This window comes from Corylus avellana, chromosome 5 (assembly GCF_965113065.1).
Source record: "Corylus avellana chromosome 5, dhCorAvel1.hap1.2, whole genome shotgun sequence".
NCBI classification, from domain to species: Eukaryota; Viridiplantae; Streptophyta; class Magnoliopsida; order Fagales; family Betulaceae; genus Corylus; species Corylus avellana.
Window position 1 is genome coordinate 9,097,454 of NC_142494.1, and position 22,440 is coordinate 9,119,893.

General features: G+C 37.6%; 1 protein-coding gene and 1 pseudogene across 3 annotated transcripts; both read left to right on the top strand.

Moving 5' to 3' along the window:
* The first annotated feature begins 3,122 nt into the window (after positions 1–3,122).
* Positions 3,123–7,369, top strand: LOC132180483 (transcription factor VOZ1). Of its 3 annotated transcripts, none has more exons than XM_059593322.2 (5): positions 3,123–3,232; positions 3,884–4,134; positions 4,286–4,444; positions 5,594–6,176; positions 6,449–7,369. In XM_059593322.2, the coding sequence occupies exons 2-5, from the start codon at positions 3,910–3,912 to the stop codon at positions 6,979–6,981; spliced, it is 1,500 nt and encodes a 499-aa protein (XP_059449305.2). In that variant the 5' UTR covers positions 3,123–3,232; positions 3,884–3,909; the 3' UTR covers positions 6,982–7,369. The 3 variants fall into 3 exon arrangements, with proteins under 3 accessions (XP_059449305.2, XP_059449307.2, XP_059449306.2); XM_059593324.2 differs by having other exon boundaries at positions 5,732–6,176; XM_059593323.2 differs by having other exon boundaries at positions 3,895–4,134.
* Positions 7,370–12,025: 4,656 nt separating this feature from the next.
* LOC132180484 (cyanidin 3-O-galactoside 2''-O-xylosyltransferase FGGT1 pseudogene) lies at positions 12,026–13,670 on the top strand (annotated as a pseudogene).
* The last annotated feature ends 8,770 nt before the right edge of the window (positions 13,671–22,440 follow it).

Sequence of the window (22,440 nt, forward strand, 5' to 3'; positions counted from 1 at the left end):
GAGCATGATCCTGAGCTATTGAATAAACTAATTTTTTTCTCTTCTGGTTTTTTTTTTTTTTTTTTTTTCTTCAAAACAACACTTTGTCAGAATGTTTTGAATTTTTACAGAACCCCTTCAAACTGCAAGAAAACATTTTGAATAACTAATCTTGTACTCTACTGATTTACCTGAGGTTATTACAAGAACTAGAAGGTTCTAATGTTGCATTCCTATGTAAATCATTTCTGATGGATTATATTTTCCCTTACCCTATGGAATTAGAGAATACACCCCCCCCCCCCGAGTGAGTACAAGAAGTTTGAGTTTAGTTAGGCAAGAAAAATCAGCTTTTTAGGATTGCGTTAGGAAGCTTAAAAGTACTTTTTAGTATTTAAAAAATTATACCAAACAAAAAGCTGACATGTTTGATAAAAAATATCAAAAGTAATTCTTTGAATTGTTTACTCTTAGAGCACTAGTAGTAGCTTCCCTTTGATTTTTCCTAAGTTTATGACTCAAAACTATTTTTTGTTTTTCTATGAAAATATATTTTATAATAGCTACCCTTACCTTTCCCTATATTATTTAAATATATATTTTTTTTTTACAAAATACAAGTTCTCTACCTACTCACTTTGTTTTTACAAAATCTCAACACAATCTCCAATTAAAGACAAAAAAAAATAAAAGATGAGAGAGGAAATAGAAATTTTTATATTAAAATAATGTATAAAGAATCACTTTTGGCTCCCTACACATTGGAAGACACTGTAGCAACCCTTGATGGTTGGTTAAATGTAGATTCACATTATAACAACCCCTAAGGGTTGGTTAAATATAGGGAATCTAATATGAATAAGTTTTTGTGGTTTTTTTGAAATTTTTCCTAAACATAAGGGAATGACATATAAGGCATCTGCTGTTAGTGTTCCAAAAATTGTCAAAACGCACTTCCCAACATAATCTTAAACATGTTCTAAAAATGGTCAAAATGACTTTTAAAAAAAGTTTAAAAATAAAGTTTTTATGTTTAAAGAAGTCTTTTTTACTTTAAAAACTCTATTTTTCAACGCAATCTTACACACATGCTCTAAATTGCTTTATCTTATTTCAAGATATTTAGAAAGAATCTTGAAATCTCCTAGTAAATGGTTAAAAATGAAGGGCATCATGCCCAATACTTATCATAAAATTGTGATTTGATATCAAAGAGTGGACTTATCGATCTATTAATATAGGTCTATATATAGTACAAATTGTGAATTTCGTACCTATTGTAAAATGTATGTCCAAATTTCATGGACGAAATTTTGCAACAGGATAGCCACAAGAGTCAATGGGCAAACACTTAGGGCACTATGGTTGATACAATGAAATGATGATTACTTAAGAATATGAATAGATATTATTAGCTATAAGAAGATAGAATGGAATGATTATTTTTATTCATTTGTTTGGTGACAATATAAGAATGACATTTTTCTCACTGGATTTGAATCAAATTTTCTAAAATACCCTAGCTTTAAGAATCATTTTCTTAAAAGAAACATTTTTTTTTTTTTTGTTGGGAAAATGCTATTATATTCTTGGAAAAATAGTTATTTCTTACTCATTTACAAGAATAATTATTCCTTATTTTGAGGGCATTTATGATAAATTAACCAAATAATGGAATGATTATTCCTGAGACTAGGGTTTAAACGAACTAAGCTATTCAACAGCCTGTTTGAATAAACTTGACATAACTTGGTTTGTGAAGGCACAAACTCTCTCAATTATTAAATGAGATCTATTCATATAAATTTGGCTCGACTTGATTAACATTTATGAACACCCGCTTGTATGAGCTTCACTCGACTCATTAGGTAATTCATGTATCATTGGAGAGATATGCTTGTGTATTAATGTTAGTATTAATATGCTAATAAGCTAACATATTAACAGGTTAGAAAATATATACAAAGTTACTAAGTATAGTTAACAACAACATTTTTTCATATTAAACTATTTACCATATTAACTATTATAATATGTTAATACTAGTACAATAAATACTTAATATACTCTTTACTTATTAACTAGTATAGTAATATTATTATATACTAACACAATTAGTTATCATACATATTATATTTTATAATGTAATATATTGACATTGTAATATATAAACTATAAAGTTCATATAATATATTATAAAGGGAAAAATATAAAAAAGTCCCTTAAACTATTAGTCGTTTGCAATATAGCTCCCCAATGTTCAAAAACATCTTATCTTTTATCGTCTTCCCCCCGCTTCTCCTAATCTAGCTTTCCGGGTATTAAAGTAGTCCTCCAAACTACCAAAATGTTTAAAAAGACCACTTATTTTTGTATATTCCTATAATACCCTATTCTTTCGACAAATAAAATAATAAAATAATTGTAAAAAAAACTAAACAATTTTTTAAAAATACAAAAAATCCAATGGGCAAATAAAAAAAAGACATTTTTTTGAAATAAATAAATAATTTAGGCAAACTACAGTGACTAATTCATGCCAACTACAGTGTCTATTCATGTCGTATTAAAGTAAAATCAAAGATACGGTTTTTGAGATATTCTAAAAAAAAAAAACAATTTAGTTCTTGGAGTCAAATTCTGTTAATTTTTTTTTATTCGCCTGTTGATTTTACTTTAATACGACATGAAGCAATTTGTAATTTAGACAGTGACTAATAATTTATTTATTCCAAGAAATATTTTTTATTTATTTATTCGTTCATTGGTTTTTTTGTATTTTTCACTAATTTTTTGATTTTTTTTATAATTATTTTATTATTTTATTTGTTAAAGGAATAGTGGTATTATAAGAATATAAAAAAATAAGTGACATTTTTGATACATTTTGATAATTTTGAAGCTACTTTAATACCTTTTAAACGTTATGAAACTATATTCCAAACAGGTAGAATCTCAGTCTAACCAGATAGCCCACGCCCATTTGGGCTTTGTCCGGATACTATGATTTTATCACTTCACTGTCCTAACCCACCGAAATAAAAATATTAATTAGATTGAAAAAACGACAAAAAAACAAAAACAAAAACAAAAACAAAAGCAAAAGCAAAAACAAAAAACAAAAAAACAACGGAAAGCAACAATATTAAAATCAAAATATTCAAAACGCGGAACTCGTTCTTTCCTTGGAACGCTGTCGCTCCTCAAAACCTCTTTCTGATTTTGGCTGCAAAAATTTGTGCAATACTTTGAGGTAAAAAATTAATGCTGTATTCTGTGTTTTTTTGTTGTTTTGTTGCTGAAATTTGGGCAGAGTTGCTTCTGGGTTTTAGGGTTGAGAATCGAATCCTTTATAACTAACTGTACAGAAACCATAACGAAATTTCACTGTTTTTGGATTTCTTTTTCGGCTCTTTCTTCCCCTCTATTCCTTGAAATCAATTGAAAAAAATTGTTGACTTGAGTAAATCAAATGGTTGAGTTAGGCCTTTTTTTTTTAATAAAAAAAATATGATTATTATTTTTATTGGAAGTTCGTCATTTTGCTTAGTCCCAAACGTTTGGTATTTTCTTTTCTTTTCCCGCAATTTCTCAGGAACCAAACAATGAATCTTGACTTGGTTGTATTTGCTTCGGTTTGTTGTTAATTTGGGGAAAGTGAAATCTGGTCATCTTGGGGTTTTGGGTAGGATTGGAAAAACCTAATTAGTCTTATTAGGGTCAAGTAATAGTACTATAAGTTTCAACCCTAAAATAACTTGCTTATGCTACATTGTCTCTGTGGCCAAACATAGCCTTGTTTGATATTTTTATTGGCTTGGTTTTTTTTTTTTTTTTTGGCTGCAAGTTGGGTGATTTTGATTTTGGAACATTCGCATTGAAAAAATTCATTTGCATTTGTTAGGGTTTTTTTAGGAGGGAATCAAATCAATGCCGAAGGGTTTGAAGAGCAAGTGCGGGTCTGAGTCACACCAGTACTTGAAGGAGAATGCCAAGAACCGGGTAAATGACCTTGAAGGCGCATTCAGTGACCTACAATCGGCAAGGAAGGAGAGTCGAGCTAATGACATTGCACTTTTGGAGCAGCAAGTACATCAGATGTTGCGAGAGTGGAAATCCGAGCTCAATGAATCGTCCCCAGCTTCTTCTTTAGTTGTATGTAGTTTGGTTCATTGATAGGAATGGGTTTTCTCTTTATAATATATATATATATATATATATATATATATATATATATATATATATATATTATTGGAATGAAGTAAGTTTTGATTGATCGATAAGATTTTGTTTGGGTATTGTCTAGGGTGGTAGTCTTGGATCGTTTTCAGAGGAATTAGCACGTTTTTTGCAAAACTGTGATGAAGAAGATGATGCAACTAGTCCTTTAAAGGAACTGACACCATTGAAGAGTGAAGCTGATAATCAAAACCTTCATGCCAGAAATTTAACTGCAATTCAGGAGGTTGGTCCTTATTGTTTGGTATGAATTTGGAACAGGGATAGTTAAGTGATTGTGCTATATTAGCAAATTCTTCATTTGACTCCCTTTCAATTTACAGGACAACTTGCACCCTTTTGTTGAGGAAATTGCAGAAAATAAAAGAAAGTTGCATTTTGGATATCATATTTTTGTCTTTCTGATGTTCAAAATAAGATCGCCACTTACTAAAGTTCAATTTCTTTTCATATGCATTTTTCCAACAACCTAGGGAAGCATCAATGGTTTTCTGTGTACATTTTCTTATGTATACATTGCTTCATCATGATCATTGGTCTTTGTATTTTGCCCTGCGAACTATTTGGGTTTTGTTGGGCCATAACCACGCAACTGAGACTCTTGAAGGATTCTACAGTTTACAAGTGTTTTGAAGCTAATGACTATTACAACCTCTCTGGTGCTGAGTCATATAGCTTATTCAAGCACAGCCCTTTTGGTTGGGATTCCATGAACATCAGCCCAAGCTGGATTAATGAAAGCTCTGTCAAGCCTTGTCCTTAACTTTAAGGCTATGCAAACCGCAGGTGCTGCTAAATGGTTTATATTATCAACATCCATGAATGATAAATCATAGATCAAACTGCTGAATCTGAAAAATTGGGTGCTATCACTACTCTCTTTGTTTGGAGACAACTCTTGAAGAGGTTTTCCTTACCTATGTTTAGCTTCCTTGTCTCTTAGCCAATCATGTCTTACTTTCCCAGTTCCTTTGTTTCCTGTGGTCTATCTCCACGGGTAATCCTTCAATCCCTTGAATTCCAATACCAGTCCAAGCTGTAGACGTTCAAGAATAGGTCCTCCCCCTTTACGCAGCTGCTTGCCAAATGTTGAGGAATCTGTGCTGCCCGGTCTGAATTTGCTATTCACATTAACGGCATACATACACTAATGACAAATACCATTTGCTGATAGAAAAATTTAAGGTGGCTAGGACATAAAAGAGGAAAATCTTAATCCACAATTTGAACCATAAGCAAAAGGTTTGCAATGCTTCAATTTTTTTTTATTATTTGTGTTTGAGAGCTTTTGGGTTTCCTTTTTATCTATTTCTTAGTCGTTTAGGCCCTAAATTATGATGGATGACTGATAAGCCCAACATTTGGTCTTTTCCAGGATATTTTTGTTAACAAACAGCCCCAGGAACATGGTTTTCATGGATTTGATCAATGCAGAGGCTCTGTTTCAAGTGTGCAGAACAAGGTGGTTAATAGTTCAGGTTTTACTAATTCTCATCATCTTGATATACGACAGGACGTCAAGCAGAACACAGCTGCTAACAACTCAGATTCAAGTACAAAACGGGATTTTCATCAGTTAGATTTACATGAAGACTTAGACTATGGGCTGCTCATTGGAGCTAATGGCACCAAACAGTGTGAACAGGATGCTATGCCCAACGTTCTGCCAAATATCTGCCCTCCACCTTCTGCTTTTTTGGGGCCAAAATGTGCTCTATGGGATTGTTTCAGGCCTGCTCAAGGATCTAAATGGTGCGAGGACTATTGCAGTACTGTTCATGCTGTTCTAGCATTAAATGAGGGTCTCCCTGGCATGACTCCAATTTTACGACCTGGGGGCATTAGTTTGAAGGATGGTCCATTATTTGCTGCTCTTAATGCTAAGACACAGGGAAAGGAAGTGGGCATCCCTCAAAGTGAAGGTGCTGCTAGTAGAAAATCTCCATGGAATAATCCTGGTAGGCCTACATTGTGTCCTTTTTCTTTCATTCTTTTTTTGTCTTCCTCTTCTTTTATCTTATTTGCATGTCAGATGCCCGTTATCTAGCATATCCATTTTTCAGTATGCTTGCTTAGATCTAGATATAGTAGAGATACTGTGATGTGGTTCTGATTCATTTTAGGAAGTTGGTCTTTGCGTGCGTAATTATAGATCAATTAGTGATTTAGTATCACATACTAAGTTTGAATTCTTTTGGCTTCAACTAATTTACTCTCTTCAATAATGCAGAGCTATTTGATCTTGCTTTCCTTGAGGGTGAAACAATTAGGGAGTGGCTCTTTTTTGACAAGCCTAGAAGGGCATTTGATAGTGGAAACAGAAAGCAAAGGTCATTGCCTGACTACAATGGACGTGGTTGGCATGAATCAAGGAAGCTGGTGATGAAGGAATATGGGGGGCGGAAGAGGTCCTATTACATGGACCCACAACCTCTTAAGTGTCTCGAGTGGCATTTGTATGAATATGAGATCAGCAACTGTGATGCATGCGCATTATATCGGTTGGAACTCAAGCTTGTTGATGAAAAGAAGAGTCCTAAAGGAAAATTGACAAATGATTCGCTTGCTGATTTACAGAAGAAGATGGGAAGGCTCACTGCTGAGGTTTCTGCAGATAATGGACACCTCAGTAAGGACAGGACGAGGGCTAATAAAAAGGCGGATGCTGGAAATACCAATTCTGATCAAAATCAGATCACCTCTACGTCTGAATCCCCGAGTTATGGGTTAAGTGCTCCATACGGTTATCATGCTAGTACTTGACTGAAGGAGTCTTGCCTGCATATGGAAAAGAGTACATAACATGGAAAAGGTTTACAGCAGCTTTTAACTGTAGCAACTGGTCGAGTTGCTGAAGTATGCTAACATATAATCAATATATTGTTTCTGGTCATCAAGGGCGTGAACCCCACTTTTGTGAATATATGGAGGTCTAGAGAAGGCAGGGCCGGAACCGGGGCCAGACCGGCCATATCAAAATTAGGGTTTGGCCCCTCATTCAAGCTTTGGCCCTTCCAATAAGATATCCTGGTAGCTCAAATGGTAGTTTCATCGTTTGTAGTAAGATGGAGAATGGGGTAGTGGGTTCACGCGCTACTGGGTGTGTTAATTGCCAATAATAATGAAAAAAGATACAGAAATTTTGATTCCACCGCTATCAGGGTATGCCTAAATTCCTGTTTGACAGTACATACATTACTATAGGCTTCATATACTATCTGGAGCTTTTGAACAATGAATTAGCGTGCAACACTGATTGGTAGAAGAATAATGCTATATATATATTGCATTTTTATCTTATAAATATTTCATAATACAGACATGGTAGTCTCAACTAATTGTTGGTATTGCTACGTCAGCATATTGGAACACTTGTGAGATAAAAATATAGTATCTAGCATTATTCTTAGCAGAATTGTTTCGAGCAAGGCAATTTGTTTATGTTGTTGTTTCCTCCCGGCCTCTTGCTGGTTCATTTTGTAGGTGATGGGGCACAACCTATTTAAGGTCTTGTCCGGATGATTTATTGCTGGTTGTACAGTCTGCTTAACCAGAGTTCATCTGTGTGGGGGTAATACATGTATGCCATCTTGTTGAACGATATCTTGAATCCAACATATTTGTATCCGATCTTATCTGATTGTATGTGCATCTCTTTTACATTACTGATATTGTTTTGTTAGGGTATAAATTGTATGTTTGAGTTGTGCTACACATTTCTCACTCTCTTGATTACATTAATTACTTTTAGGACATATTGAGAGTTCCACTGGTATGCCTTTGGTCCTGTTTAAATGTACTTCTAGGAGTTAGATAAGGAGAAACTTCTATAAGGATCTGACCTAATTCAAGTTTTTTGTGTCCTCTAATGAGTGAATGACAAATCAGTGTGGAACGCCAATAAAGACGAATACCCTATTTTTCACTATCTTGTCAACTCATCGACAAAATCCCTATTCTTCATTGAAGACAATCAAAAGCCATTGCCCTCTTTGTTGTCGTATGCCATTGCCCTGTTTCTCCTTTGGAAGCCATTGTGAACAACCAACCCTTTAATCTGCTGTTGCAATTTTGTCGGAAAATAGTTTTGGGATTTCTTCTTCACCCTCTTGCATTTCGAATACAAAGAGTGAGGGAGAGAAAAAACATAAAAAATGAGACGAGAGGAGTGGGGGTTGATGAGGGAAACTGAGAAGAAAAATGCGTGGGCTTGCTTGAAGAAAACTGAGAAAAGAGAAAAAGCACTCTCAACCACCCTCTTGTCTTGTCTTTTTTCGGTCCTCACATTTTGCTCTCTTTTTTTTTTTTTTTTTTTTGTTTCCTCAGAATGGAAGGAGAGGGTGAAGAAGAATTTCCAAAACTATTTTCTGGCAAAATTGCAGCAACGGAGGAAAGGGGTGGTTGTTTGCAATAGTGTTCGGCGGAGGAACGGGATTGTGGCGCATGATTTTGCGGGGATGGATAAATCCTGCAATCCATCGCCATTGAATGTTGAATAATGTTTTGTCTTTCTTTAAACAACATAATGGAAAGATGACAAATGTGAAGAAAACGTAATTTTACTACCATAATTCGTCCCTCTTAATGCAAGAACTTGAGAATAAAATACACGCATCTTCAAACAAGAATCAAATTCCATCATCCGCTCTAATACCACAATGTAAAATCCATATTTATGAACGGATTGAAGATAGCGTACTTACCTTGACAAATGGAATACAAAACTCTTAATGGAAAGAATTGCAGCAGAAAAACTTAAGCAAAGAGAAAAAGAGAATTTTTAAAGCATGAATAAGAGATGTAATCTCGTAGTATATATATATATATAATTTTTTTAGATGAGAAAACAACTAGTTAGGAGATTTGACAAGTCTTTGTGTTATTTCAGACCCTCATGAATTTTCTCCTCATATTCAAGGATCAGGATTCACGGCAGTACTGCCAAAATTGCCCATCAGTTTTTTCTCAAATCTTGGCCAACCAATGTCGTCCAACAGTCACCAATTCGCCACGTGTTCCACTAAAGATAAATAATAAAATATTATTTTTTTAAAAAATAAAATATTAAAATATTAAAATTTAAAATTTAAAAAACTGGGGTGGCGGAAGCCACCCGCAAGGGCCGGTTGGGGGTGGCCATTAATTTTTAGGGTTTTGGCCATGGGGGGTGGCCGAACCACCCCCTATGGCCACGGGGTGATTTCGGCCACCCCCAGGGGCCGTTTGGGGGTGTCGGAAGTCACCCCCCATGGCCATAGGGGGTGGTTCGGCCATCCCCAGGGCCAAAACCCGAAGCCACCCCCAACCGGTGCTTGGCGGTGGCTTTCGCCACCCCCATGGCTCAGTTGGGATGGCCAGCCACCCCAGTGTTTTTATTTTATTTTTTTTTTATTTTAAACTTTTAATTTTAATATTTTGTTTTTAAAAAATAAATAAACATATGGCGAATTGGTGGTTGTTAAATGACATTAGATGGCCAAGATTTGAGAAAAAATTGATGGGTAATTTTGATAGTATTGCCGTGGATCTGATCCCATATTCAACACTTCAAAATCAGCTCCAGATAATTATCTTATGAGAGAGCAATGAGTGTAGATTTTTTTTGTTCTTTCGGTTGATGGTTCGTGTGATCCGGTGTTTTCCTCTTAAATTGTTTTGGTGTTTCAAGCTAATGTGACTTACTACTATTGAATGAAATAAATAACTTGATTTATGTCATGTCATTATAAAAATCATTATCTTCATTAATACCATTTCAATTATCACACCCATTTAGCTAGGCCCACTTAATTTTTTACTTCAAAGATGATGACTCTTTAGCTCAAATCCAAGTGTGTTCTTGTCAAATGTGGTTCACATGTCTCGATCAAGCTTCAATAGATGACATTTTTTTTTTTTTTGTTTTCTATTCAATAGATGACATTGTTTACATTGAAATAATGGTTATGTGAAATATTGAGCGGAAGCAAGAGAGAAAATGAACACAAAGAACTTACGGATTGTTTTGGTGTTTCAAGCTAATGTGACTTACTACTATTGAATGAAATAAATAACTTGATTTATGTCATGTCATTATAAAAATCATTATCTTCATTAATACCATTTCAATTATCACACCCATTTAGCTAGGCCCACTTAATTTTTTACTTCAAAGATGATGACTCTTTAGCTCAAATCCAAGTGTGTTCTTGTCAAATGTGGTTCACATGTCTCGATCAAGCTTCAATAGATGACATTTTTTTTTTTTTTTCTCTATTCAATAGATGACATTGTTTACATTGAAATAATGGTTATGTGAAATATTGAGCGAAAGCAAGAGAGAAAATGAACACAAAGAACTTACGGATTGTTTTGGTGTTTCAAGCTAATGTGACTTACTACTATTGAATGAAATAAATAACTTGAGTTATGTCATGTCATTATAAAAATCATTATCTTCATTAATACCATTTCAATTATCACACCCATTTAGCTAGGCCCACTTAATTTTTTACTTCAAAGATGATGACTCTTTAGCTCGAATCCAAGTGTGTTCTTGTCAAATGTGGTTCACATGTCTCGATCAAGCTTCAATAGATGACATTTTTTTTTTTTTTTTTTTTTTTTTTTTTTTTTTTTTTTCTATTCAATAGATGACATTGTTTACATTGAAATAATGGTTATGTGAAATATTGAGCGGAAGCAAGAGAGAAAATGAACACAAAGAACTTACGGGTAGTTCGGTGTTAGACACTTACGTCTACTACTCGAAATACTCCTAAGGACTACATTGTGCTCATCCCCTTGATTAATTTGATTACAATTCCAATATTTAATTACAATCAATCCATAAATAACAAATATTTGATATCAGCATAATTATGAAATATATGAAAAATATAATATATTTTTCGTATATTCTAACAGTTTAGTTTGATGTGCTATCTTATCTTCTTTTGCTGTCAATTCTTAATCAGAAAAAGATGATACATTAACAAATGAGTGGTGATATATAGCATACCAGCGTGAGTGAACAGTGCTCACGCTGGTGTACTTTTTGATACTATTTGATAAAAAATAATATTAAAAAAAATAATATTATAAAGTGTACCAACGTGAACATTGTTCACTCACGCTGGGGTACTCTATATCACCACTCTTAACAAATAATTGCTAACTTTTTACCTATGCCAGCGTTCTTATGCAATCGAAATAATGTACGATTGAGGGAAATCCAGTAGTGAGAGACATTCCAAAAATAAAAACCAAAACTGCATGAGAATTTTTAAACTACAAGGATGTGGTATTTTTAAACTACAAGTATATCAATAATAAATATTATTCGCAATAGTATAAATCTTTATAGGATAGAGCTATATTAAGGGTGTCGAACCTTAAAGACTGCGTGTGAATTGTTATCAAGCTCTCAAGGCTAAAAGTAACTTAAGAAAAGAGTTATTGATTTTGTTTGTTGACTAAAGTACATAAACTAAACGTAAAAGATAATGTAAATATAAGAGAAAGAGTGTAGGATATTGACTTCATCACTATCCGCACATCAATGGTATGTCAATTATATTTTAATTAAAGAATTTCATTCTATGCATGTTATAAATAAACAAAAAAATATCGTATTAAGGAATAAGTATAATTCATCTTCAGTTGGCACGGACCATCCATCTAACTACTAAGATACAGTACGACCCGTCTTTCCCAAGTATGGATTATCTAATTTCTTAACATTTTATACTTTTTCAACGTGGACACAAACCTCATAAGTTCATGACCAACAATAATTATAACAAAAATTGTATTTTGCAGAAAATCATCTGCCATGGAGATGGAGGTAAAAAGAGGGGTGATATTTTCAGACTCTCATATAAATAGTTCAACTCAGGAAAACTTCTCTACACTTCTTCAGTTGCCTGAATCGTTCAACAAAACTTTCCTCAGTGAAAATGGGTAAATCATCGCTACATATCGCAATGTACCCTTGGTTTGCTATTGGCCACCTCACCCCATATCTCTACCTTTCCAACAAACTTGCCCAGAAAGGCCATACAATCTCCTTCATCATCCCCACCAAAACACAAGCAAAGCTGCAACATTTGAATCTCTACCCGGAACACATAACCTTTGTCCCCATCACTCTTCCTCATGTTGATGGCCTCCCTCCCGACGCTGAGACCACTTCAGATGTTCCATCCACTTTATATCCACTTCTAATCACTGGCATGGACCGGACTGAGACTCATATTGAACATCTTCTCCGAGACCTTAAACCAGACATTGTCTTCTATGATTTTGCTTCTTGGGTGCCAAAATTGACACGAAAATTAGGCATCAAGTCAATTCATTACTGCGTTATCAGTACAGCTACAGTAGGTTACATTAGGGCCCCTGCAAGGCAACGCGGTGAGGCTGACTTTTTGCACCCCCCGTCTGGTTTCCCAATACCCTCCATCGCGCTCCATGCCCACGAAGCTCGAATCTTTTCTGGAGGAGCAAAGGCGAAGTTTGGCAGGGATATCATGTTTCTTGATCAGGCTGAGGCGCTGGGATTCTGGACATGTAGAGAAACTGAGGGGCCTTGTATTGACTATATTGAGAGCCAGTTTCAGAAACCCGTGCTTGTTTCAGGCCCAATTATAGTGCACCCACCAGCAGCCTCTAGTTTAGAAGAAAAATGGGTTCAATGGCTTGGAGGTTTCAAGGCCGGCTCTGTAATTTACTGTGCATTGGGAAGTCAGATCAAGTTAAGGAAAGACCAATTTCAGGAACTGGTTTTGGGTCTTGAGCTTTGCGGTTCACCGCTTCTCGCAGCACTTAAACCACCCTTTGGGGCTGAGTCTGTTGAAGCGGCGCTCCCGGAAGGGTTCGAAGAACGGATGAAAGGAAAAGGAATGGTAGATGGTGGATGGGTTCAACAAAGATTGATTTTAGGCCACCCATCAATTGGGTGCTTTGTCACACACTGTGGCTCAGGTTCTTTGTTGGAAGCACTGAGGAGTGAGTGTCAGCTGGTAATGTTACCACAGATACCTGATCAAATTATCAATGCGAGGATGATGGCCAACAATTGGAAGGTTGGGGTAGAAATTGAGAAAGGGGAAGAAGATGGCTTGTTCACCAAGGGAAGCGTCTGCAAGGCTGTGAGGGCTGTGATGGAAGTTGATAGTGAGGTTGGGAGGCTGGTCAGAGCCAATCACTCTAAACTAAGAGATGTCTTGCTCAACGAAGATATACAATCATCATATATTGACAGTTTCAGCCAGAAGCTTCAAGATTTGGTTGGATAATTTCTCAATACGTATGTATGGCGATGTCGGGGCAAATTAACATCTCGATTTGCTGCAATAAGCCTCTTAGTTTAATGTACTACTATTGTAATTGCAATGCACCTTCAGCTTCACTCAAAGTTGAAGAGTTTAAAGTTGTTTAATGTGATTTGTTTTTTTGTGTTGTTAGTTTTTGTGGGAACTAGTCTCCTGTTCTTTTGTGGTGTTATCCAGTACAAGCTAGAGACTTTTGTAACCAGAGTTCTTTCTTGTAATACACCAAAAATGAATATCGTTAATTTAATCATATAAAAAATTTTAAACTCGGAAACCTTGTTTTACTTCATGTAGGTTTCCAATATAAAAGTGTTGTAACCCTGTAAATTAAGCTCTCAAAGACCTAATAAATTGTGTACCTTTGAAATAAAAACATTTGATTTTTGAACGTACGAACGATCAAGATCTTTCTTCCCCAAACGCTCGAGTTCTCACTCGAACAATATTCAATATCTTACGATCGAGATGTCCCTATCTTGAACATTTGAGTATCCTTCCGAACATTCAAACCAATTTGAGAGCATTTTTATTGTTTACTGATGTAGACTACAATGCCTGAGAGTATATGAGGAATACCCGAAGGGATAAATGTGTGAAGACACCCCAGAAGATGGTGACAAGATCCCAGACTCGCGCAGCAAAAGGAATATCCCCTGGAACTGCGATTGATCGCACCCTGACTGCGGTCGAGCGCAACTCCCCTGCTTTGGAGTCTGACGTTCCTGGAACTGCGACCGATGGCCCCTGTCTTGGCGATCGATCGCAGGATTGAGCGCGGGAGTCCCTAAAACTGCGACCGCACCTGTGATTGATTGCAGGATCGAGCACACAAGTCCCTGGTAGTGCGATTGATCGCCCTCTACCTGCGATCGAGTGCACTCAGGGCTTCCTATGTTATTTTTCCGCTGTTATTTGTTTTAAACCGACTTAGTTTACTTGTTTTACTAGGATTAGGGTTGTGGGAGCCCTAATTCCGTTCTTTATTAGTACTAGGGGTTTTGGGGCTATAAATACATAATTATAGCCTCTTGAAAAGACAGTTTATGTTATTTGATCAATTTTCCTTCAATAAGAATTACTCAGAAGAGTTTTCTTCATATTTTCCCTTAAACTCTAGATAGACTCTATTGTTTTGAGAAAAATTCTCAAATCCTTGATAGACTCAAGATCTAAGAATTATTTATCCTTCTTCTTGTATTGTTTTATTCACTTCCACATAGTCAGGCTGCATCAGTTGGTATCAGAGCTCAGTCACTTTCTATGGCTCCATACACAAGAGGGAGGAAGGGCAACCGCTTTGCAACCTTGCATGATGTGCATGAACGCGATGATTCAGTTCATGAAGAACATGAGGTGACATCGAGAAGGCGCGAGGAAGGGCAGATTGCTGCTATGAGGGATCAAATTGACGACCTCACCACCCAACTAGCCGACGCACGCCTACATGACTCGCGTCTACGTCGACCCCCACCACGCATGGCGGAGGAGGAAGACGAAGACGACAACGGGTATGGATCTGCAAACCCTTTTGCGGAGCGTCGAACGCAGGGCCGTCGACCCCCTGTGAAAGCTCATACTAATCGATGGGAGAGCGGGTTCAAACTTGAGATTCCAGAATTCCATGGGGGTCATGAACCCGAAGAATTTCTGGATTGGGTGGCGGTAGTTGAAGAGATTCTCGACTTCAAGGAGGTGTCGGAAGATCGGCGAGTTTCTTTGGTCGCAACCAAATTTCGGGGAAGGGCTGCGGCATGGGGGCAGCAATTGAAGCAAGCTCGGGCACGCAAGGGCAAGAGAAAGCTCGACAGTTTGGGAGCAATTATTGGAAAAGATGCGACCCACCTTTTTGCCACACAATTACCAACGAACCATGTATCAACGGTTACAAAATTGGAGTCAAGGTTCGAAGTCCGTAGATGAATACACGGAGGAGTTCTACAAATTATTGACACGAGTTGATTTGGCCGAGACGGAGGAGCAATTAGTGTCCCGGTATATTGGGGGTTTGCGGCCATAAATTCAAGACACCTTGAACCTATATGACCCCTCCAAGGTGTCGGAGGCTCATCAAAGGGCGTTGTTAATTGAGAAGGTGTCGGCACGTGGGTCATTCAACTCATTTGGACGTAGCGGTGGTGGAAACTACAACCGGTCAAAGGTTCTGTTCACAACTCAGGAGGCCCCTTCCTAAGTTACCGGCCCAAGCAAAAACCCGACACCCATGGGGCAGCCAAGCCGACCCGGGGCTGCAACCGGGCCCAAGTGTTTTCGTTGTGGAAAGATGGGCCACCGGATGGCGGATTGTCGCAAGGGTGAGAAGTATGGAAAGGCCCTACTCGTCCACTCGGGAGAAGTCTTCGATGAACAAGGTGATGGAGACGAGCAAGCAGCAAATTTTGATGATTAAGATGGGGCCGAGGAAGAATTTTCCACTAGGGATGACACTCCTTTATTGATGGTGCGAAGGATATGTTATACACCCCGGAAGGTAGAGGGAGATGACGGACAGCGCCATAATCTTTTCGTCACAATTTGCATGGTTGGAGGCAAGGAGTGCAAACTTGTTATTGATGGGGGCAGCTGTGAGAACATCGTGGCTGAGGAAGTAGTTCAGAAATTGGGCCTTGCAATGGAGAAGCACCCTACACCATACCGCTTGGAGTGGCTCAAGAAAGGAGACGAGGTAATTGTGTCTAAACGTTGCCTTGTGAGTTTTTCTATTGGGAAAAGATATAAGGATAAAGTGTGGTGTGACGTGGTGGCAATGGATGCGTGCCATATATTACTTGGAAGACCATGGCAATATGATAGGCATGCGCATCATGATGGAAGGAAGAACACATACAGCTTCTTGGTTGACAATGTGAAGCTCACTCTCCTACCCGATCCGGGTGAATGTCCCAAACCTTCAACCGGAACGGGCCAAACATTGTTGGCCAGACATGAGTTCGTTAAGGAGATGCTAGAAGCAGATTGTGGGTACTTACTAGTGTGTAAAGAAGGCAAGAAGGTAGAAGAAGTACCGGAAGAAGCCAAGGGGTTAGTCGAAGAATTTGCAGATGTATTTCCGGTTGAGTTACCCAATGAGCTACCTCCTCTTCGTGACATACAACACCAAATTGATTTGGTGCCGGGATCGAGCCTACCCAATCGACCACACTACCGCATGAGCCCCAAAGAACCTGAAGAGTTGAGGCGACAAGCGGAGGGGTTATTAGCCAAAGGACACATTTGGGAGAGCTTGAGTTCTTGTGCAGTACCGGCTTTACTCACCCCTAAGAAGGATGGTTCATGGAGGATGTGCTTGGATAGTAGGGCCATCAACAAGATCACCGTGAGATATGGGTTCCCTATTCCCCAGTTGGATGATTTGTTAGATCAATTGAGTGGGGCAAAGATATTCACCAAGCTGGACCTAAGGAGTGGATACCATCAAATTCGGGTGCGACCAAATTATGAGTGGAAAACAGCGTTTAAGACGCGGGAAGGACTCTTTGAGTGGTTGGTAATGCCATTCGGATTATCCAATGCACCTAGTACATTCATGAGGGTGATGAATCAAGCTTTTCGGCTTTTTATTGGGAGGTTTGTCATCGTATACTTTGATGACATACTCATTTACAGCCCCAATAGAGAGACACACCTTCTACATGTGAGGGAAGTACTTCAAGTGCTTCGGAAAGAGAAGTTCTACGCATCACCGGCCAAGTGCGCATTCATGATAGATTCGGTGCTTTTCCTTGGCTATGTGGTGTCTAAAGACGGGTTGGTGGTGGACGAAGCAAAAGTGGCGGCCGTTCGGGATTGGCCCATTCCTACCATATTACACGAGGTACGAAGTTTCCATGGGTTGGTGTCCTTTTATAGGCGTTTCATTCATAATTTTAGCACCATCATGGCACCTATCACGGAGTGTATGAAGGCGGGGAAATTCCCTTGGAGTGAGGCAGCTACCAAAGCATTTGAGGTAATTAAACTCAAGTTGACAACGGCTCCACTACTTGTCCTTCTGGATTTTGAATTGCCATTTGAGTTGCATTGTGACGCTTCCAAAGCCGGCATTGGAGCGGTTCTAAGTCAAGGTGGGAGACCGGTGGCGTTTTTTAGTGAAAAGTTGAGTGGTTCAAGACTCAACTATAGTACCTATGATGTGGAGTTCTACACCTTGGTGCAATCTTTGAGGCATTGGAGTTCCTACCTCGCCTACAATGATTTCATATTGTACTCGGATCATGAGGCGTTGAAGCACCTCAATAGTCAAGATAAGCTCTCCTCCCAACATGCAAAATGGGCTGCATATGTGCAACAGTTCTCTTTCACCATCACACACAAGTCGGGAGCTTTGAACAAAGTGGCCGACGCCCTTAGCCGGAAGTCGACACTCTTGACCACCATGGCGAATAAGGTAATTGGTTTTGACCTTTTAAAGGATTCTTTATCAACTGACCCTCTTTTTGGCCTAATTGTTGATGAGGTGTTGTTGGGTAATTGGAGTGATTTTGGGTTGCATAATGGGTTCCTCTTCAAGGGCACTCAGCTTTGCATCCCCGAGGGTAGTCTCTGTTTGCGGATTATTCAAGAGCGCCATAATGAAGGGCACATGGGGCGGGACAAAACGTTCTAGCTGGTGGCTGAGAAGTTTTATTGGCCAAGCTTGAGAAAGGAGGTGGAGAAGTTGGTGCGCTGCTGTCGGGTGTGCCAAGTATCAAAAGGAGCGGCTACGAATGCCGGTTTATATATGCCACTACCCATTCCGGAGGGCCCATGGACTAACGTGAGCATGGACTTTGTGTTGAGTTTACCTTGGACCCAAAAAGGTAATGATTCCATCTTTCTTGTTGTTGATCGATTCTCTAAGATGGTTCATTTTATTGCGTGTAAAAAGACTGCCGATGCCGTGAACGTGGCGCAATTATATTTTCGAGAAGTTTACCGCCTCCATGGCCTCCCAGTGTCCATAGTTTCCGACCACGACACGCGCTTCCTTAGCCACTTTTGGCAGTGCTTGTGGCAGTTATCTCACACGAGACTTGATTTCAATAGTGCTTACCATCCACAAACGGACGGGCAAACAGAAGTTGTTAATTGGTCCTTGGGAGCGTAGCTTAGAAGCTTAGTGGGTGAACACCTCAAGTCATAGGACCAGCAGTTGTACCAAGCTGAGTTTGCCTACAACCGATCCGTCAACCGAAGCACCGGCCTTAGTCCGTTCACGATTATCTATGGGAGTAATCCTAGGGCAGCATTGGATTTAGCACCTCTCCCTGATTTAAAGAAAATACACACCAAGGCGGAGGATCTTATTGCACATATACAAGAGGGCCACAAGCTAACCATCAAGAACCTCGAAGACTCTACAGCCAAGTACAAGGCAGATGCAGACAAGAAGCGGCGTGCTGTGAAATTTGAAGAAGGTGATTTTGTATGGGTGGTGCTCACCAAAGATAGATTTCATATTGGCGAGTACAATAAATTAGCGGCTCGCAAGATTGGTCCAATGGAGATTGTGAAGAAGATCAACCCCAATGCATATCAGTTGAAGTTGCCCAGTCATGTCAAGACCTCCGATGTCTTCAATGTCAAGCATCTTGTGCCCTTTATAGAAGGTTCATCGGAAGAGGATGCAAATTCGAGGGCGAATTCTGTTTAACCTGGAGAGGATGATGTAGACTACAATGCCTGGGAGTATATGAGGAAGACTTGAAGGGATAAATGTGTGAAGACGCCTCAGAAGATGGTGACAAGATCCCAGACTCACGTAGCAAAAGGAGTATCCCCTGGAACTGCGATCGATCGCACCCTGACTGCGATCGAGCGCAGCTCCCCTGCTTTGGAGACTGACGTTCCTAGAACTGCGACCTATGGCCCTTGTCTCGGCGATCGATCGCAAGATTGAGTGCGGGAGTCCCTGGAACTGCGACCGCACCTGTGATCGATCACAGGATCGAGCACACAAGTCCCTGGTAGTGCGATCGATCGCCCTCTACCTGCGATCGAGCGCACTCGGGGCTTCCTATGTTATTTTTCCATTGTTATTTGTTTTAAACCGACTTAATTTACTTGTTTTACTAGGATTAGGGTTGTGGGAGCCCTACCCTAATTCCGTTCTTTATTAGTACTAGGGGTTTTGGGGCTATAAATACATAACTATAGCCGCTTCAAAAGACAGTTTATGTTATTTGATCAATTTTCCTTCAATAAGAATTACTTAGAGGAGTTTTCTTCATATTTTCCCTTAAACTCTAGATAGACTCTATTGTTTTGAGAAGAATTCTCAGATCCTTGATAGACTCAAGATCTAAGAATTATTTATCCTTCTTCTTGTATTGTTTTATTCGCTTCCACATAATCAGGCTGCATCATTTACCCACCTCAGCCCTTTGAATGTACTTGAAACTATATAAAGCCATCCTTACGCGTAGAAACCCTAATTCCACCATTCCTTCGGTCTAGAAACCTTAGAGAGAAAGAGGTCATAGAGAGAGAAAATGTGGCTCTTGGTGAGGCTTCATCCTTAAGATATTTCACTAACAACATACCAATTCTTCTATGTTTTCAAACCCCAATTATTAATAACAAATAATTTAAAACAAAAAGTAATTATTAAATCAAAAAACACTTTTTAAACATCGTATTAAATGGTCCACCATCTCCTTTTCTAAGTGTTATTTCGAATTAAGATCTCCTCCAATTATTTAAAATTGGAGAATCCCATGTTACAAAATTGTGGCCCTTGATTTTAAATTCAATGGTCTATAAAATGCCAGCCGATTTTGTATAACCGAGGCATTAAATTTTGATTTTAAGCTGGCTTTTATTTTATCGAGATTAAATGATTTTATAGACCATTGAATTTAAAATGAAGGGCCATGATTTCGTAATATGAGAATCTCCAATTTTGACTAATTGGAAGGGATCTCAATCTGTTATTTTCATGGGTGTGTTATTTATTTTTTTGTCTACTTAATGGTATCTAGGTACATCAGATGAGTTTTTCTCCCCCATTGTTTTGGGAATAGGATTCCCTCCAGTCCAAAATGGACTAGAGAATATTCAGTTTATGACTAAGATTTCTTCTTAAAAAGCCTAAAGCCATATAGGACACCTGTCCACTAACCAAAAATATTAATAAAAATATTGTTTTAGATTAAAAAAATAAAAATAAAAATAATAAAAAAATTAGAAAATATTTAAAAAAAATTAAGGGTGGCCGGCCACCCCCTAGGGCCACCCCATTATTATTTTTTTTTAGTTTGGCCTTAGGGGGTGGCTGGACCACCCCGTTGGGCCATGGGGTGGCTTTGGCCACCCCAGACCGGCCAATTTGGGGTGGCCATGGCCCAACGGGGTGGTCCGGCCACACTCTAGGGCCAAGCGAATTTTTTTTTTTTAGTTTGGCCGTTGGGGGTGGCCGGCCACCCTTAGTTTTTTTAAAATATTTTCTAATTTTTTATTATTTTAATTTTAATTTTTTTTAAGTCTAAAATAATATTTTATTATTATTTTTGGTTAGTGGACATATGTCCTATTTATGACTTTAGGATTTCTAAGAAGAAATCCTAGCCATAAACTGGATATTCTCTAATCCAAAATAAACTGAAGAGGATCCTATTCTATTGTTTTGATGTGGCTAGGCTACATTTGGTTGATGAACAACAATAATTATAACAAAAATTGTATTTTGCAGAAAATCATCTGCCATGGAGATGGAGGTAAAAATAAGGGTATTTGCCATGGAGATGGAGGTAAAAAGAAGGGTGCCTCTTTCTAGTTGTTAATGTTGTTTCCAAGTGAGGGGTTCAGCGGTAAGAAATTTGTGTGGTGGTGGAAAATGAGGCGCCTAAATTGCGTTGAAAAGTAAAAGGAAAAGAGGTGGTGGTGGTAGGGTAAGAGAAGTAAAGCAAGAGAGACCCACACATGCAGTGGACATCACCTTTGGATTGGGATCACTCAAATTGCTACCAATGTATGAATCTAACATTTCGAAAAGAAACTGCTTTCTCAACAGTCATAAACTGCTAATCTAACATTAATAAAATGCTATTTTAACATAGATTTAATCATATATGATCGTTAGATTAAATAATAATCAACAATTATATATATATATATATATATATATATATATATATATATATATAAAAGCCAAAACCCCTCCCAGAAGTGCCTTAAAATTGCGATATGTAGCTTGAACCAATTTTTTTTAAAAGCTAAATCGTTTTTTAATGAATAATTTTATAAGTGGTTGTTTAACAGTGAACCGGTTTTTTCTTAAAAAACCAGTAATTAATTAGCATTATTAGTTGCATTAATTATATTTCAAGAGTTTTTCATATATAAATTATTCAATAAATTAAGTATTATTAATGTCATAATCAAATAATATAAATCAAATTATTACGTATTAAGACGTTTAGTCAATTTAATATGTATATTAATACATTTAGAAAACAAGACGACATATATATATAACCAGTTTTTTCATAAAAAATTGGTCATTAATTGCGTTAACTAAGTTATAATCCATGTATTCTTTTTGCTATTTTTTTCTTTATATTATTTATTTTAAATCATATATACTTATAAGAACAAAGATTTAATTTTTTTTTTTTTTTATTTAAAGATATGAGATATACTTTTATAAGTCTTTTTAACTTATAATAAAAAATGATGTATTTAAAATTTAAAATTAAATTATAATGAAAAATCCCGCGCATAGCGCAGGTTATAAGTTAGTATATATATAATAACTGAATCACTCTTTAGAGGTAGCCTAAGATTGCGACATGTGGGGTGAAACCATTTTTGTTAAGGCTAAACTAGTTTTTTAAGACATAATTTTTTAACAGATTTTTTAAGAGTTAACTGGTCATTAAATGAGGCCCTAACTTGCGTCGTTATAGCATTA